The 17,629-nt window shown below is 34.2% G+C and overlaps 1 protein-coding gene across 2 annotated transcripts; it reads right to left on the reverse strand.

The window, feature by feature from the left end:
* Nucleotides 1-4,208: 4,208 nt before the first annotated feature.
* On the reverse strand, nt 4,209-16,044 carry LOC129240589 (chitin deacetylase 1). Of its 2 annotated transcripts, XM_054876490.1 has the most exons (6): nt 15,961-16,044; nt 15,804-15,884; nt 8,481-8,601; nt 8,122-8,252; nt 6,303-6,452; nt 4,209-6,209 (listed from the first exon to the last, which is right to left on the reverse strand). In XM_054876490.1, exons 2-6 carry the CDS (start codon nt 15,853-15,855, stop codon nt 5,059-5,061), a joined length of 1,605 nt encoding a protein of 534 aa, XP_054732465.1. In that variant the 5' UTR covers nt 15,856-15,884; nt 15,961-16,044; the 3' UTR covers nt 4,209-5,058. The 2 variants fall into 2 exon arrangements, with proteins under 2 accessions (XP_054732465.1, XP_054732466.1); XM_054876491.1 differs by lacking the exons at nt 8,122-8,252; nt 15,961-16,044 and adding an exon at nt 6,991-7,103 and having other exon boundaries at nt 15,804-15,890.
* Nucleotides 16,045-17,629: the final 1,585 nt, after the last annotated feature.

Genomic DNA, 17,629 nt, shown 5'->3' on the forward strand with positions numbered 1-17,629 from the left:
GTGTTTTGCAAAATATGTCATAGAAATAATATTTTGAGAATAAAGTCGAACAGAGCTGCGAGAAGCTATTTATTTACCGTCGTTTAAAAAGCAGAGTACATTTTGCGAATAAATAAAAGAGTTAGGTTCGAATCTTCGTGCATGAAATAGCAAAATGATAGAAAAAGCGTTTTCTAACAGCGGTCGTCCTTCGGCCGGTAATCGCAAATCCTCGAGTGTATTTCTGCTACGAAAAAGCTTAAAACTGCAGGTGCCTCCATTTGTGCAACAACATCAAGAATGTACGCCACAAACAGGAGGAGTAGGTCGGTCAAACACCCAATTTACACAAAACAGTTCTTGAAATAAATTTTTCTTTAGTAAATAAAAAATGAAGAACGATAATTTTCGTTAAGTAAGTATAATTTAACGAAAAAAAAAAATTGAAAAACCTTAATTGTTAAAGTTGTTGTTTTTGTAGCAGTATAAAGCTTTCCCCATACATAAACGGGGAATGTTGCTGAAGTAATAGCTTTTGGTCGGATATAAATCCGTGTCGTTTCGGTTCCTAGAACCGACTGTTGTGGGAGTGTTTCATTGTTCATTTTAATTAAATTGATCAATTTAATTTAATTCATCAATTTAATTGTTGATCATAATGGTTGCATAATTTTATCTGCTGAATTCTATAACTATACGAGTACTATGACTTTACTATGAAATTGGTTATGCATTATTGGCTTGCGAAAACATATGCATTTTTATTATTTTGTTTAATTTAGAAATCACAAATCTTGAAATCACAATATTCACCAATGCATTCACCGCATGGTGAATTCTATCCTATTCTGTCATCCTTGCATTTGCTGAATATTCACAACCAAGCATCTTCTCTTCTTCTTGTTTGTTCATTTATGACAAAAACGAGAGGTTGTCAAAGTCGCGAAAAATAAAGTAGTGATTTTCGGAAGGCGCCCTTTCTGTATCCTGCACATCGTGGATTCATATTATAATATTAATAATCCGCCATTCAGTAGCATCTAAAGCAAATAGTTCGGTAGATTTTAATGTGCACGCGCACCACAAATTGAAGAAGTTCTAACAAGCACCTAACTCGCTGTCATTGTTAGCGATACATCTCCAGTGATAAACAACTAAATAGTAGAGTCCGCTCAGCGCCAATGCACATCGCCATATTGAGCGGGCCACAACATGTTTGAGTGGGAATGGTGTGCCAGCACTGTCAGAGAGTCCTGCATACAAAATACATAATTTTCGTTCTACGTGACTCTACGTTATTACTTACTCAATGGTTGAAATTAATGTAATTGCGACTTATGCACCTTTCTTGGTTTTTTATTAATAAAATGAAATATGAAATTTTGAAAAAATCTTTGCTTATTTATTTTTAGGGCCCTATAAAATGTTCGGTTCGACTTCGGCTGAAATTGGCTGAAGTACTGTCTTAAGATTGATGTTCGGTCTTTTTCTACTCGAATGTTATAGAGGCTATGCCGTCAAGCGGTGTTTAAAAAAGTTTGTGAAATTATTACTTTTAGATTTCGTCGAGGATATTAGTGTTCGCATGCACTACACACCTGACGCTATATACTTAATTACAAAAGCGTCAGCTTTCTAAATATACAAAAATTACGAAAATCGGTTGTAAAATAACAAAACTATCAAAATTCTTTCAGTAAAAGTGCTAAAACTGCTTTAATTTTGCTTTGAATGGCCTGAAACTTTGACTCATAAAAGTCTGTTGAAAAGGGGAAAGTGTTCAAAGGCCTTTTTCTCTGCCGCCTCCCCATAGCTTCTGCAATTGATGTTATACGAAAGTCCAAGCTTCTGCGCATGAGTTCCGATCACCCAGTGACCGGTGACTAGTGCTATGAGTTTGGAAATTGAGTGGCGGGAGATACCTACCATTTTAAGCGTCCTACTTTTGTCGTACTGAGTAAAGTGTATTTAGGTAATATTGCACGCGATAAGATAGAATTCCATCTGCTTGCGCGTTTTTAAGAAAGAATTTGTGCAGTTTCCCTTTAACAACGGTCAAGCACACACCAATGTCTGAGATGGGGATAACTGAAACCGGTTCCGTCGACCTTTTCCTGGCAAGCTCATCGGCAATTTCATTTAACTCTGCTTAAGGCTTATTTTCCGGATTTTATTTCTAACAAAATAATGCTCGTACATAAAATCTATTTAAACTCTTATCTTTATTATATATTTAAGTTTTTGAAAAAAAAATTTTAAGTCAAAATATTCAAAATGGCCGCTGTGGCACTTCTGCAAGCGCAGGTCCGCTTTTCTTAGGTGCCTAAACAGTGTACATGAAATCTTACGTTTCGGTGATCTAAAACAAAAAAAAAAAACAAAATATTGTTATCATATACATAGTATTGACTCTCGTCTGACGTAGGATTATGTCGATAAAAAATTTTGGCGTTGAAAAAAAAATTCTTGAAATTTTTTTCTTTTTTTTTGCCTAAAATTGATGTTACTATTGTTTATAACAATTTAACAAATAACGATATCAAAAAAATCCTATGTCAGACGAGAGACACTATTACAGAGAATATATAATTAAATTTTTAAGCTGATTCATTTATCAGAACTCGAGATATCGTGTACACCGTATACAAAAACTTAGTTTCGAGAAAAATGCGTTTAAAGTTTCATGTGCCGCAGGTACGCACTTTGGAGCGCTTCGGGAAAAGGTCGAAATTTCAACGAAGAAAAATTTAGCCAGCTGTAACACATATTGTACCTTATTTAAGAGGGTTCAAAGTATTTTTTAAGCTAATAAAAAAAAATCGATTTTTTGAAAAATTCACAGTAGACTTCCCCCTTAACTAAAAATGTTCCTATGCCCTGGAACCCACATAAGATAAATGTTTCCTGCACATTTGAGACATTTGATCTACTCCTTACAGGAGTTGACCAGAAGAGAACTGCAACATGGCAACGATAGGACCTTGTTCGCAGCTTGACTATCGGAAAAGATATTTAGGTCTCCCTCCCAATAGCGATCCCTAAGTATTTTGCTTGCCTGCAGGATCGCGAAGACCTCTGCTTGAAAAACACTACTAGTTTTCGGCAGTTTAAAGGAGACTGAAATATAGGCTTATCTAAAAAAACCCCTGCTCCAGCTCCAGATTCGATCTTGGGTCCGTCGGTGAAACCAGAGGTACCTATGTCCGTGCGGACTCTCCTCTCCTTCCAATCCAGCCTGCTTGGAAATAAAGTTCTACCACAACTCTCAAATGCTAGTTTGCGGATGCAGAAATCTCTATGAAGTACAGAAGGAAGGAGAAATCTGTCTCAAAATGCTTGTACTCGAAGGTCAACCGGAAGTAAGTGCAGAGATGCGTTAAGGGTGGTAGGGGGTATGTTCTCCGCGCCCAGTGATGCCAATACATGCAGCCTTCTGCACTCTCTCTAATTTAGTGGTGTTACAGTCCTTTCGAAAAGCTACACATCAAACTAGGCCGCCATGTGTCCAAATTATCAGAACCACTAAATTGTGCAGAGTACGATACGTGGCTTGATACCTCATTTTTTCCCGAACATCGTTTTACAGAAGTCACCTAGATATTTGACTTCCGAATTCCATCACTCGAAATAATTTTTTTATTTAATAAAAAAGTAATTCAAAAAATAAAATTGGATGATTTGAGTCACCTTGCATATATAATAATAATAATATGAGGTGACCATATAGAAATTATAATTATTCCAATTGTTATGTTTTAGCCATGGTGAAAAGATTTTTGAGGTGTGGCCAATATTATACGAGCATGAGCTGACGTAGCAGAGGTTATGAATCGGTGTATATACGAAAAAACTAAGAATGAGTTAGTGATATACCAAAGGAATCAACCAATGACACTTCGTTGCCGTCTGAACAACGTCTAATTGGATGAGGGTGTGAATACATGTGAAATGATCGTGACGAATTCGTCTGGGGATTCTCCCTGTGACGCGGTAGCCGAAGTTCCCCTCACAATTTTGTTTTTCACCATAGTTATGGGCCAAACATGGTAAATCTATCATTCTAGGCCCTTAGCATCTTCCTAAGGTTCCAAAGACATCCAGCTGCCGAAGGATTCGTTAAGATTTACCATTTCATCATGCACCAACCCTTTCATTGCTGCTTTCTTTATTATTTAAATTTCCTGTCTGATAACTCCATACATAAATACGTGTAAATAAAAAACTTGACATTTTAATTTGTTTAGGAATTTTATTTTGTTTTAAAACAATTAAATTTTCTTTGAGAAAAATTCATTTTCTTGTATTCCTTAGTTAAAAATACTAACATAATTAAAAACGAATATAAACTGTCGTGATATATTTGGCGCATTTCTTGAAGGGAAAAACAGAATAGATGGAAATGAGAAAACAGTATAGAGGAAAGAGAGAAAGTCTTTAGAAAAGAAGGAGTGGAAAATTAAGAATATATCACTTTGTACAGGAAATTTCATACACTAGAAGGATAGTCATATGGAAAACTATGATGGAGAGCAAGAATGCAATTCAGGAAAGTATGGAAAGTGTAAAGAATGGTAGGGAGCGATAAATAAATAAAGTTAGATGAAGGAAGTAATAAGTAGAAAAGGAAGAAGTGGAGTTACTGTTAGATAGTTTAAAATTAGAATAGAAGAATTGGATACAGTTGAGCGAAGAAATAGAACAGAACTTTAGATCTTCAATAAACTGTGAAGAAAAAGTGTTAAGGATAAAGTTCAGAGAAATGGAAAAGTAAATTTTAGAAAAAGAAGGCAAGAAAAGGGGAAGAATGAGTATTTCCACGGTAACAATGTTTCGTTTTGCATTTTGAAGAAATCATTACATTTAAAATTTAGTTTTTTCTTTTGTTTAATAGATCAGACTCTCGGTGGAACTACTACGAGTTGCAAATTATTAAGTTACAAATAAAGGTAATAAAATAGAATTTGTAAAACTTCTTCCGGGCTTAAGTATAAATTACTAAAATTTTCTTCCTTCTGCTTTCTACATTTTGTGTGTGTGTGTGTGAGTGTGTGTGTATTCTTTTCTAATCTACTAACGAACTTAAACTGAGAAACCATCGCCTGTAGGATCCAAGATCCATGGATAGTTGTTAGGGCACTCCATACAGGTGAAGAGACGCAGTGTCTCACCGGGCAGTTCTCTCGTCGTCAATGGACACGCGTTGGGCAACGAACAGTAGGGTTGACCCTTGACGTCGCACTTCTCTTTCCATTCCTGGAAATCACGCAACGAGTTGAGTTCAGTTGGGTTCTGCATCCATTGAATAACTTGCAGATTTGTCACGAAGAACACATCGTTACGCGTCAACATCTCTTCAATGAACTTGATCAGCTCATCGCGATACTCCTTCTTGGACTTGAGCCACGAGGCGTGGAAGTGCAGACCCAATGGAGCACGGTTGCTGTTGTAGTGACGGTTGAAATTGTGACGCAGAAGGCGCGCGAATTGCTCACCTGAGGCGACGTTCGAGCACGAATCCACCATGTGACAACCGGGCAACGATTCATCGAAAGTCGGGTCATCACGACGATCCAACTCATTCATGACCATCTCCCAAACTGGATGGCTACGCGATGGACAATTATGTGCATTACCATTACACTTGTGTGGCATGCGGAAGTACAGTGTGTAGGGCCAGATGGGCACACGTCCCAGCGAAGCAGTGATTGAAGCATCGTACACGAAGAATTGATCGGCCATCATTTCGAATTGCTTATTGCCACCAACACGCAAGTATGGAGCACGCATGCCGATAATTGAACCATCAGTGATATTCGCAAAACGTTCGATAATCAAACGAGCGCCAGCCATTTCGGCAAGCCAATCGTCGTATGAGCCGCCACTCCAGTAGTTCGGATCATCTTTGTGTGTTAGCGAGAAGACGGAGATCTCATGGCCACGACGATGCAAATCCTGCACAGCTGAGTAATTCGTATATTTGTGCGAAACGAAGAAGGTGCCCTTGATTGAGCAGCCGTTCGGGTTCTGGCGTTGACCATTGAAAATATCTTCGTACAAATCGATATTATCCACATTAACGGCACCGTTGAAGGTGATCGTGATCATCTGGGGCACCTGCACGGGCTCGATGGCGCCGGGAATGCGGGTACCATCAGCAGAGCAGAAGCAATCGGGCAATGCGCACTGTGTGGGGTCACACTCGGGCGCGCGATTTGGATCGTCATCCACAGCTGCAAAATTTAAATAGAGAAGGTTTGAATAAAAATATAATAAAAACTGTGGATGAAATGTGGATGTGCTATGAAATCAGGTGCACTACTTACAGCAGGCGTTTTCGTCGGATTCATCCTTGCAGTCGGGCTTGCCGTTACAGAAAAGATCTTTGTCGAGACATTCACCATCACCGCAGGACAGTTTACCCTCTGGACAGATGGGCTCATCAGTCTTCAATATGGGCTTGACTTTTCGTGGTTCTAAGTTGAGCGAAAGCACAAAAAAAGTTGAATTATATATTGCCATGAATGAGTGATGATTTACATGCAACTTTAGTTTAGAAATTTATGCTTAGCATATCCATAAAACTATTTACATAGGCATACAAAAGTGGTAGAGTTAGTGTAGAGTAGAGTTAGGAGAAAACAAAAACGTGTAAACCGAAAATGTGTTAGTCAATTATGTGTAACAGCACCAAAACCAAAGTTCTAAAATTTTGACAAAATCCTCCATTGTGCAAAACATTATTACAAAAGTATACATATTCTCTCATTGTTGAAATAAATGCAGACAATTAAATGTGAATGAGTTTCGGCGGTGGACGTAATTGCCATGTTAACCAAAACATTTGCAATTTGCGCCGTCAAGCCGAAAGCTCTGAACTAAAGTAGCTACTTAAGTACATAGCAAGTGTACAGTGAACGCAAATAATATGTCTACTCTATTTACAGTTATGTATGTATTAGCAAAAATTTCGGATATTATTTTTGTAGTTGTATTTGAGTTTCAGACACTTACTTTCTTTCTCATCGCAGTTAGTTACTTTTGCTTTCCAGTCACAGGTTTGTTTTAAAATATCGAAGGCCAAGCCGGAGGGGCACTGAATTTCTTTCAAACCCGATTTTGTGCATCTATGGGAACACAAAGAGATTGCAAAATGTGTCTGTTGTTAAGGCTTTGTGTACTCGTTATTCTATCTTTTTTGGTTTTTCAAATTTTTATTTAATAAAATATATATTTGGAAAAGTTTACAGTAAACTTTTTAGTAACAAAAGTCCTTATATAAAAACTTAAAAAAAAAAAATAACAGGGTTCGTTGATTCACATAAAATACGCAGAACTTTGGTTTTTCGACAGAATTTTTTGATAACTCTTTTTGCGTTATTGTAATTGCTAAGTAAAGATCAGGAAAGTGTATACGAAAAGTATTCGCACACATGGAAAATAAAGGAAACATAGAATTTGTTAGTTACATGTAAGGAGAAACAACGAGAATGAAATAAATATAAAAACATAGAAAACAAGACAACCAACATGAAAATAAACAAATGTAGTACGAACATACAAATGCCAGCTATGACAGTTGAACTGACAGTTAGAAGAGTGCAACAGTGCGGCTAAAACCACCAGTTTGAAGTTAGAAACAAAGACACAGCGCCTCACCAGTAAACGAAATAAAGTCGGCGCTAAAAATAGTTTTCACATTTTTGGCAATTATGTCGCAGAAAGCAATAAATTAAGGAAAAACTAACATTTTTTTGCGGTCGACATTATTTTCTTTAATGGCAAGGCACAGAGTATGAAGAAATTTTGGGGCACATAATACGAGTATGTAATGTACGAGCAGATGACACACAACGAAAAAACAAAAAAAAAAACCGCATATTAAACTGGTTAATATGTTGGTATGTATGTATGTAAGTATGCGTATGCAAATTTATTAACTTTTTTTGTGCCAATGTATTGTGGAATTTTTAGCATTAAATTTTTCTCTTTGCACAATTTCTCACTTTTTGTGTGCAGTGTTTACTAAGTAGTAGTATTTATGTATGGAGATTGAGGACAACGAATAGAAAAACAAAACAACAAAAAACAAACAAACAACAACATCACTGAACTTTCAGGCCAGACCATACACGGTCGACTTACTCTCAAGTTGATCACAATTCTTGACATTCGACTTCCAATCGCATGTCTGCCGTGTGATATCGAACGCCAGGCCGCCAGCGCATTTAATATTGGCTAGGCGCGTGCTGCCATTTTCACCGGCATTGTCACATCTTCAATTTGCAAAGAAAATGTCAACATTAATATAAAAACAAGCAAACGCTAATAAAGCCTAAACAAGTACAAGCATAAGAAGTTACATTTTTTTGATGTGAAAAACTTCCTGTATTTTTACGAATTTAAATTTCATATTCAGGACTTTTTATGTATTTTTTTTTTTTTTTTTTTAATTTTGAAATGTGATTCGATTTTTTTACTATTTGTGAAAATTTGAAGCGTACCTGTAAACCTCACGGCAATCGCCTTCTGTGTCCAAACGGAAGTACTCATCAGCGGGTCTGTCGGAGCACACCTCTTCAACATCTACGCCCTCAAGTTTGTCTCTGGAGTCCTGGCAAGTTGCTGTATGGAGGAAATAGTGGAAAATTAAAAAAATTATTAGATATGTAAAAGAAATTCGAAAATGAGGTTAAGGTAGACTTTGAGAGATAACAGCTAATAACCTTTGACATAAAAAGGCTTAATTAAATAGCTTTTGCAAGCTTTATTTTTAGATCATTAAAGGACGATCTTCTACAGACTTCTTTTTATATTTAAAAGACCATAAAAGATCAAAATGCAGTAATTTATGATTTAAAAGTTAGAAGTTGTTAGGAAGGCTGAAGTAATTTGTTAAGAAATTAACAAACTGTTAAGTCGACTTCAGTTTTTTTTGTCAAAAGTTCCCAGGAATGTTCGCTGCTGGAGTTTATAAAGAATTAAAAAAAGAGAAATAGAATAAGGAAAAATTAATAGATAATAATAAAATAAAAATAAAATCAAGTGTTAAATAAAACATTAATCAAGAGATTTCACTGTGTAAACTAAGTATTACATGATAAATACAACCCTGCAGTATGTAATAAATAAAATATATTAAACCTACAACTGTGGGCGCTAAAATAACGCTGCGATTATAGGTGCCGTACCTTAGCCTTAACCGTAACCATAGTTTATATTAACTAAGAAATCTCCAAAATCTACTGGTTCACTAGTTTCATATGTTAAGTGAAGTTAAAAAAAAACAATAAAATATATAAATAAAAACTAATTTTTGCAATTTCATTCGGGAATTTCAACTACATATATTGGATTTAAAAGTTAGTCATGATACCCAGATTTTAAAGAAAAATGCGAAAAAAAGTTTCTATAGTAATTTTAGAATTCAAAATAAATCTAAGTAAAAAAATTATGAACAAATTCACAATTAAATGCAAATGGCTTGACAGAAGCCCTTCCGAAAAGCATTTGAAAGAACATTTCAGTATAAATGAATCCAAGGAAGGTGAAGCTTAAATTTCTACAAAGAAAAGAAGTCTGGCTTCAGACTTTTAGGGGCTTAGATAGGTCAGAAACCGCAAACAAAGCCTTTGATAATTGGCTTCTTAAGTTGCATTGCTGCAGAGTTAGTGGAGGCAGCCACTTAAATGAAGTTGCTCCAGTTAATAAAAAAGTATACATCTTGAAGAATATTGCAAAGTATTTTGTTTCTAGCTGTCGAGCTGGGCCTGCTTCACGAGACGTTCGTTTAATTGAACTTAGGGGAAAATAAAGGAAGGTAAGTGGTGTTGCAATGGGCACACCGGGTGAGTGAGTCTTCTTACATACACCGGGTTGGAGTGTGTAATAAACCTTCAACTCAACTCAATTTACAGTAATTAAAAGAGTTTGACGATCTCTGTTCTAAGTCTGGTATAAAAAAAAAAATTGTTGTGTTTTTTCCGTCGTCAAGACGATAAATTATTGCGAATGAGCGAAGGCGGCAAGCTCTGACAATTGTTGGCTTTTCAGTGATCTGTAAAAATACTGCCGTGCAATTTATGTTAAATAAATGCTTCGGAAAGCCATTGCAAGTTCTCTCGCAGTTCATGATTTTTAAAGCATTTGGTGCTTTTAGTGCTTCAACTGAATTTAGCACTTTATTTAAAAAAAAATAAGATAAATAACCTAAGGCATTGCATATCAGATAATTTATGCAATTTGTAGGTAATGAATATTTATAATATACAATTAACACATACATACATGCATGCATGCATGCACAATTTATCGCATTTGTACGCTTCTACACTCACATACATACATACATATGCATTAACATTTTTCCACATAACGAAACTGAAAGGAGAAATGCTCTCAGCCGTTGCAGACTGGTAATGGTTGGTACTATCTACATTTCGAGATAAACACAAAAGTTGTGTTGGAAAATATCAAACCATTAATGCCATTAAACCGGTTACGGCTCGGTTGTTCGGACTGCCGCAGCAAAACACACACAAATACATCTATTGATGCCGATAAAAAGTAAAAGTTATGCGGCAGCAGCAGTAGCGGTTGGCGAACGTGTTGCCAAAGCTGCAGCATCTAGGCATTGTTGGTGCTACCAACAAAATCTACTAATATGTACAAGAAAATCAACAAACTCGTTTTACAGATTACGAACCGATTGCATAAAACCGATTATCAAATGGAATAAGAAAAGAGTGTAAACAACTTGAACTGCTTTTGTACGTTATTTTGCATTTCAAGTGGAAAAAGCCGAAGGCAAAATTATTATAATTTTTTTTTGTTTTGCAGAGGTGGCATCATCTATTGTTTATGTAAATATTGAATTTTGGGATAAGTGATTATTAATTTATTAGAGAGATTTGCAGTCAAAGTGAGGCCTAATCTGGTATTTCTTTTATTCTTGTACATGCACACATACATGCACATACACGGGTACATACATACATATGAATGGGTGCACACTTGCGTGAACACAAACATAATTCGCTAATTAATTTTGTGCGGTGTGGAAATGCAAACTGGTATTGGGTCAGTTGTGGTTTTACTGGCCTTAATAAAATCACCGTTTTGCATAATATTTAGATTTTAATGAAGAGCTGTAATCATTAATTATAATATTGAAGCCGATTGTGAATTTCGAGCTGCTAACTGGTTGGTTTATAATTATAATGATTTTTTAATGGCTTCTTGGAGCTTGAAATAGTTAAACGCCTGTCTTATGCAATAATGAATAATTTAAAAAGCGATTTTAATTTTAAACTCACTCAAGATTTCGATTTATTTAGCAATTTATTAGAAAGTAAAATTGAAAAATGCATTTTTTATACAGCAATGAAGCGAATTTTTTAATAGACGAAGATTAAAAAAAAAGCAAAAAAATTATTTTGAACTGTAACAAATAGTTAAATTTTTTTGTACGTAGTAATAAATATATTGTAATAAAGTAATAGTGGATAAATTCTTTTGAAATAAATTATTATGATAAAAAAAGTATTTATAAAAATTGAAATAATTATGTGCTTAAGATGAACATTTCAATAAAAAATGCACTTACTAATAAATAGGATATTCATTATTTATTAATAAGGACTCAAGCCTAGTTTGCAATTTATTAAATTATTATTACAATAATAAGCGGCCGCCGTAGCCGAAAGGGTTTTTGGGTGACTGCCAGTCGGAAGTGCGTAGCTGCGAATTTCCGTGCAGGATACAGCAAAATGGTAGAAAAACAAGCGATCGCTCCTCGGCCGGCAATGGCAAGCCCCTGAGTGCCACGAAAAGCTCTTCATAAAAACCATTTGCTGTTCGAAGTCGAAGTTTAAAAATTGTAGGTTTTTCCATTTTGTGTAACAACATCTAGCCACAAATATAAGGATAAGCTCGGCCAAACAGCTAACAGAAGTGAGTATGCCAATTATTACTTTTTTTATGATAAAAGTTTCAATTAAAAAAAATTAAAAATTTTTAAAAAGTTTAAATTTAAATTTAAGTTTTAAAATTAAAAACAATTTGAATTGAAATTTTTTAAAATATTATTGCAAAAAATATTAACACTCTTCACAATTTTTATTGAATTTCGCAAGTCATTAAAATATTTAATTCTTTTGAAATAAAGATTGTAATATTAATGTAATGAAGGCTTAAAACAATATTTATATATTTTTAATCAACAATAATAAAAATTACCAAAAAAAATTAATTTATTATATTATATAATAATTTCCACTTTAAATGGTTCCGAAACATGGCTTACTAAATAATTAAAATAAAAATAAAAAAGGAATACAAAAAATTGGCTACAAATAGCAGGGAAGGCCAACATTTAATTTCTTAATTTATTTGCTTCATAAAATTTAAATATAAATTCATAAAAATTAAAAATAAAATATAAATTTTAGTTTAATTAAAATCGGTATTATTAATCACAAATAAATTGAAAAAGCAACAAAAGCAAAAAAACACAAAAACAATTATATAAATATATATATACATATATCCTGCTATTTGTGGTGTGCGTCTTGATGTTGTTACACAAATGGAGGGACCTACAGTTTCAAGCCGACTCCGAACGGCAGATATTTTTATGAGGAGCTTTTTCATGGCAGAAATACACTCAGAGGTTTGCCATTGCCTGCCGAGGGGCGACCGCTATTAGAAAAATATTTTTCTTAATTTTGGTGTTTTCCCCGAGGTTCGAGCCAACGTTCTCTCTGTGAAATCCGAATGGTAGTCACGCACCAACCCATTCGGCTACGGCGGCCACGATAACAATTAGAACAATTAAAAATTAAAAATTGAAAGGCTTACAACGAACTTCTTCTTCAACTCATCATTATGTTATCCCACAAACAAGCGGAACTGCCTGAATAACAGATCTTGGAGTCGCCAATCACCTATCTTTCGTCGACTGTTATTATGAAAAAATTACCCTACTTAATTAATGTTAATGTTATTAACTGTTCTTTGTCCATAGCTGATTATAAATAGAGAGCCATCGGCCAATATGTTATGCGGGACCAGTTGACAAGTATGATAGAATACAAGATTGCGCCGTCCCAGTTAGCAGTTGCTATAAAGTTGTGTTGGGAGTTAATATTTACTTTGGCACCAGTTCATTTATTATTTTAAGATGAGGACGGTAGTCTAAGCTACTAGTGCCTTTAGTAATTCAATATAATTATTCATAATTATTATTCCAATAAATAAATAGTCAAAATAAAATAAAATATTTTATTTATTGGAGCTTTGTGTGGGGAGGTCGTTGATTGCAGTTGATAAGAGGCTTCTTAAATTCTTCGAAATGCTATAATATAATATTTTACAATATCTTCTGATAATAAAGTAGTCATTAAAATCCTAAAAACTATTGGAGGTAGTTATTGAATTTAAGGGCAGATGAGCTATGAAATCCATAAAATTAATCTTATTTTTTTTATTTTTCATTCTTTAGTTTTAAAATACGTTCATGCGCGTTTTAATAAAAAAAATTTCGTAGCAATTGAATTAAGTTAAGCAAATTACTTGCAACACCCTCATCGCTCACACACAAAGAATTACATGCATACTCACACATACATATATGTGTAATATATAAATTTAAGGTGCAGTAGTTACAAGTTTTTCTTCAACTCGAGTGCCCAAAGGCCATCTAAGAATTTGAAGTGGAATCTGTTACGAGAGGCCGCACCTTCAAAGGTAGCAGACAAAGAGATATGTAACCGCATATGTTATTATGTGTGTGAATATGTGGATACATATACACATCTGTATGTGGGTTTTGTGCATGCAAGTGCAGTCAAATGTAGGCAAAAAAGCGGGCAAGCAACCGGCTGTAATGGTACGAGTAACAAATGAAGCCAACTAATTGAAGTCACAGTTCGAAACATTGCATGGCTTTAACGATTTATTAATTGTTCGTGTTTGTGAAGGCGTGTGAGTGAGTGAGTTTGTGTTGAAGTGAGTTAACTCGTCCATATTTTTTTCATTGTTATTTCCAAATGCCAAATCAATTTTTTGCTGCACTGCAATTTAGCTTTTGCCATTCTCAATTGTAAGCGTTTAGATCCAAATGTCAATACGTATATGTGTATGTATATATGTATATATGTATACATGTGGTTAAGTACGTATTTGATTGCGTTTAGCCTTTAGTTGTCAACCTTGATTTTTTCTTAACCAGCTTGATGGACATCGACAATAATAAACCAGTTTGCGGATAATTATTGGTTTTTTCTTTCGTATTATTTTTTATATTATAACAAAAAATTATGGAAATTTATACGTTTTATAAAATTAAAAAAAAAATGCAAAAAACATATTTTGCCAATTACAGAAATGTTAGGTACGAAAGTTAAACAATTTAACATGTCGACGAGAAGAACAGTAATTTTGTTTGCTAAATGTACCGCTACTGTTGCTTGCTTTTCTGACCTCAACAACAGGACAAGAGTGATCTACGCTGTTAAGTATTTCTACTGTGTGTTGTTATTCTGACCTCAAAAGCGGGATAACAGCATTGCAGTCTGTTAACTATTTGCACTGTTGTTTGCTATTCTGATCTCAACAACAGCATTGCCGTATGTTAGCTACTTCCACAGTTGCTGATGATTCTGTTGTCAAATCTCTTCATTTTGGAAGGAAGTATGTTGGACTGCGGCCGCCGTAGCTGCATTCGGTAGGGATCGGGTTCGGAACCCGCTGTGAGCACGAAACACCAAAATAGTAGACATTTGTTTTTCTAATAGCGGTCGACCTCGGCAGACAATGGCAAACCACCGATTGTATTTCTGTACAGTAAGTCCCTCCATTTGTAGAAAAACATCAAGAAGCATGCAAGGGATGTAAGGGCTAATTATATGTACTATACATATATACATATATATATATATATATATATATATGTATTTGACGATATATGCAGGCATATTTAAACGATTCTTAAGTTCGAGAAAGTTTTGTTTTGTTTTTAATTTAACATAAGCATGTAACCATAATATAATATGTGAGTGACAGTTTAATGCATGAAAATGAAATATCTAAATAGTTGGCTAAAAATAAAAGTATACAAAATAAAATAAATAAAAATAAATTAACTAACTCGTATAAAAATAAATCAATATTTTCTTAAAAATAAATAATTGGTTGCAAGTTAGTGGGGGAAAGTTAAAGAAAATTGTATAAGCATCACTTTTTAAAATTATTTGAAAATTTTTAATTATGATTGGAAAAAATTTTAATTACTGCACTTAACTGTATTAAAATAGAGTTACGTTTTTTTTGGTTTTTATTTTCAGATAACTGGAAACACGATGTGTGTAAAAGGAGCTGAAAGGAGGAGAAAGTTGGACGACATAATTGTAGTCTCACTTCCGGTTGAAATCACAGAAAACAAATATGGATTATTGAAAATCCATTAACGCACACGCCATTTTTTATAGATTAGCAATACATTTCTTGAAATAAAAACGCGGCAACGAAATTTGTGTTAAAAGAAATACTTTTTTTTTAACTTTGACTCAATTTAAAAAAAATTTTTTACGAAACCAATTTTTTTGAGGAAAAAATGTTTAAAACGAAAAACAATTTTTTTTAATGTAAAAGTTTGAAGTTTCAGCAAAAGTAACGTTCACACATACTTATAGGTAAATACACACTTTTCTTCAAATAATATACTTATTTTATTTTTATATAACCCAGCAACGGTACATTCCTGTGTACTTTAATTTAAAATTAATTTAATTTCATTAAAAATTCATTTCCTTCTTTTTCTTACTCACCCAGCGCACAGCACAGCAAAAATATAGAGAAAATTGGCAACACACGCGCCATATTGCGTATGTGTTTCCACTAAAACTAAACTGAAATTTATGGAAAAAATTTGATTATTTATGAAATTTCAAACTTTATTAATATTTTGATGAAACTCTAATTTACTTTTATAAAATTTGGTTTATATCTTCAACTGGCAGCTCTCGAGGTTTTCACTCGATACACAGCCACGCTTACACTAGGTGTTGGCCACTGGCAACAAGTTCTATTTATTAAGATGGCCAATTGAGTGGGGCAGTGTGGTGAATTTCTTGTAGTATGCAAGTAGCGCAAGAAAATACATAAGAAAACTGTATTTCGAAGGGGCAAGTGAGAGCGAATCATAGTGAGAGTTAAAAGAAGAGGAGAGAGAGAGAAGAGAGCGAGAGAGAGGGAGAGACAGAGAGAAGGAGGAAGAAAATATAAGCAAAAATTTGAAAAGTCAGAATTCGCAGAAATCATTCGTAGCTTACCTTGGTTGACTATGGCAGAGTTTGGTTTAGTTTAAATAAAAACTTGTATTAATAAAAAAACGAGTATTTATTTTAAGATTTCGTAAAAATTTGTGTATGTGTAATGAGCGTCAAAAATTTGTTGCCAGCAGTATTTAAATTCCATTACTCAAAACATATACGTTTTTGCCAAAGTTAAAGCGCTCAAGTTATACTTACCATGCCAATTATTCCCCTTATTGCCCACCAAAACTAATAAGCATTTCGTGCTCGTTAAAGAGAGTTCAAATATTCCAATTTTTTTGCAATTGCATTACATTTTTTGTTAAGTTGTAAACAAGTTTGTTTATACCATCGCAAAAAATAACGCATCGCTTCAAATATTTAATCTGCCAATATTTACCACGGACATACCAATCAGTGTAGCAACGAGCAACGCTCTTTTACTCTTGCGCCCCTGCCTTTCGGCCTTTTTCACCATAGCAAAGCGGAGAAATTTGAAGTCCAAGTTTGTTGCTTGCGTTGAAGTCTTTTGTGGAATGTGTTGTGGAACTCAAAATGACTGCACTTTGAAGATAAGAAACATATACGAGGTATAACTTATATTATAAAAAATAAACTCTCGTCAAGTGATGGTAAATGTCAAGCCAACAGTTTTTGGGCGAAATGTCAGGGGTGCATAAGCCGATTCAGTATTTACATAATTTTTCACAATACATATAATGCAATACCTACTCGCTTGGAAGTTTGTTTTGTAGATATTAATTCCCCAAGAATATGTAATTACATTGTTGGTGGTAATGTTGCTCTGCAGCTTTTTCCATATTCACGGAATTCGGCGTAGGTGTGAGTAGGTGAGTTTCTGTTGTCGATTCGTTAAGCCGTTTTGTATGATATATCGTTTTTTATTCGTTTTTTTTTTTTCAAATATCATTTGATGCGTGACATGTCCCTTTGTTACTTTTACTTTATGTATGTGTGTGCATACTTATGGTAATTTCCTTTGTATACTTGAGTACTTGTTTCAAAAATACAATGGCGTGCTTTGCTCGCGAAGTAATGAATCATGGCAGTCAAAAAAGAAAGATAGTAATTTTTTATTTTAGTAATAATAATATTCCAATTGTATTTTCTTTGAGATATAACTACAACTACAAGAGTGAGTATTAAAAATTTAAATACAGTCTCGAAGTCAGCTGAAAGGAAGTGCTGTGGCATTAAGCTAAAGATAAATCCAACTTTGTATGGGATTTCATTAAATTGCATTAAATTTGTACAACTTTTCGGGGCATTATTGACTTCTCCTTCTTGTGTAAATTCGCTCCATGCTGGATTTGGTGTAG

The sequence above is a fragment of the Anastrepha obliqua genome, chromosome 3, assembly GCF_027943255.1.
Source record: "Anastrepha obliqua isolate idAnaObli1 chromosome 3, idAnaObli1_1.0, whole genome shotgun sequence".
NCBI classification, from domain to species: domain Eukaryota; kingdom Metazoa; phylum Arthropoda; class Insecta; order Diptera; family Tephritidae; genus Anastrepha; species Anastrepha obliqua.